This window comes from Pyxicephalus adspersus, chromosome 4 (genome assembly GCF_032062135.1).
Source record: "Pyxicephalus adspersus chromosome 4, UCB_Pads_2.0, whole genome shotgun sequence".
Classification (NCBI taxonomy): Eukaryota; Metazoa; Chordata; class Amphibia; order Anura; family Pyxicephalidae; genus Pyxicephalus; species Pyxicephalus adspersus.
In genome coordinates this window covers 73,487,709-73,494,741 of record NC_092861.1, presented here as the reverse complement: position 1 = coordinate 73,494,741, position 7,033 = coordinate 73,487,709, and the positions used below count along the sequence as shown (strand labels likewise).

The following is a 7,033-nucleotide window of genomic DNA, read 5'->3' as shown; positions in this document are numbered from 1 at the left end:
AGCGGGACTCCCTCTGCGCTGCAAGGATTAAATGCCCTATTGTTGCCTTGTGTATCAGTTAAAGAAAAAATTTGTTTAATTTTTTGTTCTGTAATTTTCGTTTCCCGACTAGCTCTATAGTAACAATGCGGATAGTCTCTTCCTCCAGAGTACATATCTTAGCTAGTTTTAGTCTGCAGGCTGCTTTGAGAAACTTTACCACTAACCTATCCAACACCCACTCAATTTTTTGTAAATGCAGGTGCAAACTTCTTCAAATTGCAAATGCAACTTATTTAATTGAGAAATATAGCCAATCTGAAATGACTGATTGTGCCACTGGGCCCACTTCACCATGAGATAGGTGAAAACCATGGTCCCAACAATTTTGTGGCAATAGCAATAAAGGCTTCATGGTCTACAAAATCTGGCCTCTACAAGTTGCTCAGGAAGAGAGGCTCAGTACTGGAACAGCCTTTGTTTCAAGGCAGGGCAGTTCCCCCTCCACCTTTAGCCAACTTACCTCCAAACAGGGTCTGTCCTTGAAAGGGAATTTTGCACCAGACCTATTTAGAAGAAGGATCTGCCACACTTCAACTAGAAGGCGGTTACAAACCTGAGCATTGTTCCAGTGAAGATAGGGTTTTAATATTTTTTTGTAAGCTATATGTAATATAGGTTTGGGTTTTACACTATTCCTAAATGTTTTGTTTTTTTTAAACCAGGTTGAAAGGTGCAGGCACTCCTTATGACAAAGAGTCTCTGGCAATCATAAAGCTAAATAACACAACAGTATTGTATCTAAAGGAAGTTACAAATTTTCTGGCTCTCGTGTGTTTTGTCAGAGAAGAAAGTTTTGAAAGAAAAGGTAATAAAATATTTATTAAACTTTTTAAATTAATTTTTATATATAATCAAGGACAAAACACAGCTAAGCTACAAGAATGAGTTTTACCCACGCAATCATGCCACTTAAACTAACCTAAAATAATCAGGCTAAATATAGGGAAACTTAAAGAGATATTTACCACTGAAGGATTTACTCACTCTTTAGTTGTCACCTCATGTGCAGCATTCTAAAATCATTATTGTAATTCATAGAACAGAAATTTAATCATCAGTATAGCCCTAGCCTTAAGCTAACCTACAAAAGTGATTGTAATCTCTTGTAATATTAACCACATGTAATATTAACCTCTTGACATATTAACCACCTGCTAGCAGTAACCAAAGACGACTTTGTAGGCTTCCTTCTGAAAATGCTAGTTGTGTGGATTTCTGTGGCTTTATAACATATGTTTTATGACCTAAAACAATCAAACCAGGAATTTTTAATTCTGTAAGTCAGAACTAAAGCCACCAAATCAGTATGATAGCCAGAGCCAAAATATTTTTTAGAGTGTAAACAATGGCAGACTGTATATCCTTACTCGTTTCGGGTTTTCTTTAAAAATTATAGATACAGTGAGGGTTGGACTATAGATCTGGGGCTCCCCAGAGGAAATGAGGAGGGCCCATCTGGACATATAGCTTTCTTGACACAAATACTTTTTTTTTGTAAGGTAGCAAAGGTCAGGGGCTCACCAAAAGGACTCAAAAACTTAATTTTAGGGGAATATAACTGGGATCCACCACAGTTTTTTTTTTTTTTGGTCCTTTCATCGGCCATTCCAACAGTAAATAATGTAGAATATGTAGACGGAGCACAAATGACTAGTCACCAGTACTGCTTGTGATCTGCTTGCAGCAAATCTTTCCCTTAATTACTAATTTATCATGCTTTTTTCTGCACTGTATCTTTGAAAATTAATACTAGAAAACCACAAAGCGATAGAGTACAATAGATTTGTGTTGTGAGATTTATGTCAGAAAAGCACTGCTTTGTGCTTATGAATATTTTTCACTAATATATGCATCTATGCAAGTAATAAATACAACAAATGAATGTATAAACAGATGAAACCATTGAAATGCACATAATCTGCATTTTTACGACACACTCTTTGGGCTAAGCCAGATCAAAGCATTACATGTGAACCATCAGATTCTCTAAGATAAAGCCTACAATTAAAGTGATGTTTATGTAATTCCAAAGAAGTCTGGATCCCTTCCTGTAACAGTTAAAGTTATATTAAAGCACACACTTTGATATAAGACTGCAGTGATTTAATCAAATACAGAGCCTTGTAGTGTTAACTGTGATGAGGCTGAAGCTTGAAAAGCACTTTTGAAAAGAAGTTTAAAATACACTAGGGAAAATAATTACACTCTCCATTCCAAGTGCCCCTGATACCTGGTCAGAGAGGAGGGATGCATTCCTGAAGTTGCATCTTTAAGCATGTATAGGCTGTCTTAACACTAATGCCTTCATTATACTTTGTCTATTGCAATACATGGGTTTATGGTCTCTTTATCTGACAGAAGAAAAGAAGGTTACTCTAGTGTTTGAATTTTCCATTTGTTTTGATCTTCTTCCCCTGCCACAGAAAGGTGGGAAGACATTCTCTTTTCTTATTAGCTTAAAAGATTAATTTTTCACTAAATGAGAACATAGTTTTATATAGTCATTATGAAGCTCTGCCAAATGTTAATTATTCTCAAATTATGTTAAAATTTAAAAAGCATTTAATTTGACTGATTTTGTGTATCTATGCTTTGTGTCATAATTGAAAAAACGAATTTTAATTATACCACAAATGCCGGAAACCCATCAAAATCAGCTGTTTGATGAAAAGAAAGGATTAAAACTGATTGAAATGAATAGGCAGTGCTAACATAATGCATTACAAAAAAACAGCAACACTTTACATAAAAATTGCAGTGCACAACCATTGTGGGAACTCAGCTATAGGCTCTAAACAGTAACCACTAAAAAGATCCTAGCAGGAGGAGATAGAAGTACATTTGGATATTGGGTGTTCAACAAAGGTGCATGCCCTGGGTTTGAACCACAAGAAGGAACAGGTATACAAAAAGATTGTGTACAAATATTAGAACTGTTTACATAATAAAACTAGTGTTATTTTCATGCATATGGTTTGGTATAGACTTTACAATCTGCAAAGCTATGTCATGCTCAAAATACTTAGATTTTTTTTTTCTTTTTACAGGTTTAATAGATTACAATTTTCATTGTTTTCGTAAAGCTATTCAGGAAGTCTTTGAGGTGAGCGTGAAGGTGCTTAAATCTCGTAAACACATGAGTCAAATAAGAAAGAGCAGAATTACTCCCAATGGAACCTCAAGAATTCCAGTTTAAGAGTGAAGACACAACAAATGCTATCAAGTCAAGAAACCACCTTTGGGGCAAATAAATACACCGACAAATAGGACTTTTGTTTGACAAGTTTAATGTTTTAGTACTTTTTTCTCTTTAATCCTACCCAGCAGATGCAAGTTTCCTAGTGCAATTTTAGATAGAAGTTGTTAGGGAAGGCTATTCTTCCTAGACAGGGAGATATATATGTTGACAAATCAAATTTTTGATTTTAAATTATCCCTACTGGGACACAAATAGCAGTAAAACCTGACATGGTTCAAACCTTTCCATGGGATAATTTTCTGGCCCATGCTCTTCTGATTTCTGTAGGCCTTGACCTTTTCTTCTACAGCTTATATAATTATCAGAATTTTGGTGGTTTCCTATAAACTTGCAAAATGTTGACAAAAACACAGACTTACATCATGCTTCATTAAATTTCATTTGTCTTATAAAGCCACTTGATAAGCATCCTAGTTGACCAGTGACAATCCACACTGTGTTTTTTTAGTATATAGCAAGAGTAATTCATTACAAAAGTGAGTAAGACACTATAAACAATGAAAACTCAAGTCGCTGTCAAGCATGTTTAAAGACATACAAGCTCTTTACCATATAAATGTAAAGTGCAGTGGCCCATAGCAACCAATCACATTTCAGATGAGACATAATATCTGTTTTATTTGCTGTGGGTTACAGCATTTCAATGAGCTGTTTTATTCTTGGCTGCTGATGATCATTACATCTGGTATGTATGCAATAATCTTATTATACAACTAGAGCACAGTTCATTCCCCAGTTCTCTAACACTACTTTACTACTTTACCATCATTTTTTAGACTTTCTGATTTTTATATTGTAAATGTACATGGTATTTTTGCACAGAAGAAATATGAAGATGTACTTTTTTACTGGTTATGCAACTGAAATGTTGAGTGTTAGTTTTTTCCACTTATGCTGCAGATACTCATAGGAAAGTAAATAATTTACTATATTTTCACTAACAAAACTGAATTTGATAAAATAATTTCACCAGGAGACACTAATATTAAAAACAATATTTTAAGGGACTCTTTTATAACAAAAGATTCAACATGAGCTTTACATGTGGCATAAATTCTTGAATTTGGTGAATGACAGAATTATCCAAAAATATTAATATACTAATATAATAAATAACAGGATGAAATAAAATAAATTATGACATTTAAAAATGTTCTATACTTCAAGATGTTTTCAACCTTGCAAATATTGTATTATTCCCTAAGTGAATATGCAGAATGTGTGTTGGTAAGCGAGGGTGTTAAAGGAGGTTTCCACTAAAAATGTTTAATTTTGTTATGGTTAAAAGTGACAGGAGCAACATATAGGTAACTTTATACTTTTAAATGTATGTCTTTTGTGAAGTCTGAGATCTTTTTATAAAGATCCACCTGTCCCTTCACAGGCTGCTTTTGTTTATGATGTAGTCAACAAAGCCAGTAGTAGTGGAGTAGTAAGCTTTGATACATGATACTGTAAAGTAACAGTAACATGCGGAACAATGTTATTACATGTGATAGTGAAAAAAACGTGTTACATGTCATTACATTTTGGAGTATCTCAAGTATCTGAAAGCCTTCACTGTATGAGTAAACAAAACGAATCTCTGAAACATGGTTTTGTTACTTGCTGATCCTACAAGTAAATTTATTTTTTTTTTTTTTCCACTTTCTGTAACAGGGTAATATTACCAAACTGTGATCAGTGGCACTGTTTGTATATTCTAAAGGGTTGGGCTCTCAGCTGCAGTCCCCAGGGAGCTCCAGCAGTGTACCAGAGGTATTACTGGATTTGTAAAGGACCTGCGGCACCCTTGGGCACCCAGAATGGAATAATGAAACGGAGGGCCTGATTTATTAAATCTCCCCAAGGCTGGATAGGATAGACTTTGATCAGTGAAGTCGGTTGATCTAGCAAACCTGGAATGGATCTGGTTCAGGACTGAAAACATTTACTAACAAATGACTTTTAAGAAACCCATTCCAGGTTTGCTGGGTCACCCAGCTTCCATGATGAAAGACAATCCTATCCAGCCTTGGAGAGCTTTAATAAATCAGGCCCAGTGTGTCTTGGTAAATTGTGGGTAAGGAAAAACTGTGGAAGGAGCCTAAAACTAAAACCTACTTACATACACCCACAAAATATTTTTTAATTACTCAATAATAGCCACAAGAGACTCTAATAAATAAGTTATATGTCATATAAAGCCCATGGGACAGAGGGTAGTAGTCAGGAGTATGTCATTTACAGCCCAAATACAAAATGGTGCATTGGTCTGGAGTATGAAATCTGTAACATAGTGTCTATAGTGCACAGCTCAGCAGAGTATATACACAAAATATAGGACTCAAGAGTGAGTAATGAATGGAGTCCAGGGTTCAGGGGTTAGTATGACACAATGTCCAGTGTCAGGAAAGCATAATGATCAGATTAGTAGACAATAAAGTTAAAAGTTACACCTCTTTTTATTGTCAAAATAAAAATACAAAGTAAGGACCTCCCCCTAATATTCTCCCCCATCGAGGACAGATCCCTCTCTCCAGTACAACTTTTTCTTCCACCAAGGTTGAATCTCCCAAACTGAGGGATCGTTCTCCTTCCACTGAACTATGTGGCTAGGGCTGCAGAATTGCTTCCATTGCCGCTGAACTGTCTGTATAGAAGTTTCGACAGGCAGATATGGTGGCAGTGGTGCAACAAGCAAAAGCAATGTAACAACACAAAAACACAGCCTAGCCAGGTTGCATCATATGTATCATTTTTTATTTCATCCGTAGTAATTTTAAGATAATTTGTTAAAGACCTATTCAGCACAAAATAAGAACATCATTTATATTATTGTGACTATTTTAAACTGCAAACTCTGTGAGTGATATATTGTATGTTACAGCACATCTGCTTGTGCACTTATTTATTAGTATTTAATTAAAAATAACATGTCTTCATTGCATAAATAAATTATTTCCTTATTTCAATGCTGTAAACTGAGATAATTTGGAAAGATTTGTGTACAAACTGTTAATAGCACTAGAGAAGCTATTCCTGTAGTTTAACAGGGTATATTTTATTACCTTGTATTTAAAATTACATAACTTTTATTTTCTAAAACAAATAAATCTTCAGTCTATTATTATTCAGATAAATTATAGCAGTGTCATTAATCACTTTTTTGGAGATTATATAAATGTTTGCACACTTTAGTGTTAAAATTATCATCACTTATTGCCTTGTGTTTTCATTTTAATAGTGGTATTGTTTAAAAGTTTAGGAGAAAATTCATACTACTAAAAGAAACCTTCCAAGATTAAAATATTTGGACTGCCTTTGTTGACATGGTATTTAAGGAGCATGCTTCTGTGGCCATCCCTATTTTTAATTCACTCCTTAGTGAGCTCACTTTGAACAACTAAGTAGTGAACCTAAATAAATGCTATAGCAAAAATGATGGTGTTAATACCTCTAGTATTTTTTTTTATTGCAGCATTTATTTATAATTCTATCCACAGCACAAGCTGCCAGCAAATGTGTAATAGTGGGCTGTTTTCCTATATCATCATTATTTGGTTTGTGGATATTTGTCCTTTAGGCCTCTGGGTCTCAGCCAATTTTCAAAGTGGGCAGGTTTTTTTCACAAGTGCACTGTAGCGGTAGTCCCCGAGTTAAGGACATCTGACATATGAGTTACTCCTAGATATGAATGGGGCTTTCCTGCTCGCTAATGTGCAGGATGGAGGCTTGATGGGGGGAGGGGGT

At 34.9% G+C, this 7,033-nt stretch overlaps 1 protein-coding gene across 1 annotated transcript in view; it reads left to right on the top strand.

Annotated features, from left to right (window-relative positions):
- RRAGD (Ras related GTP binding D) overlaps positions 1-6,964 on the top strand; it is a gene marked incomplete in the record, with an annotated part of 21,712 nt that extends 14,748 nt beyond the window's left edge. The window contains 2 exon segments of the mRNA XM_072408634.1: positions 705-847; positions 3,090-6,964. Coding sequence (XP_072264735.1) covers positions 705-847; positions 3,090-3,238 — 292 coding nt within the window.
- Between the last annotated feature and the right edge of the window lie 69 nt (positions 6,965-7,033).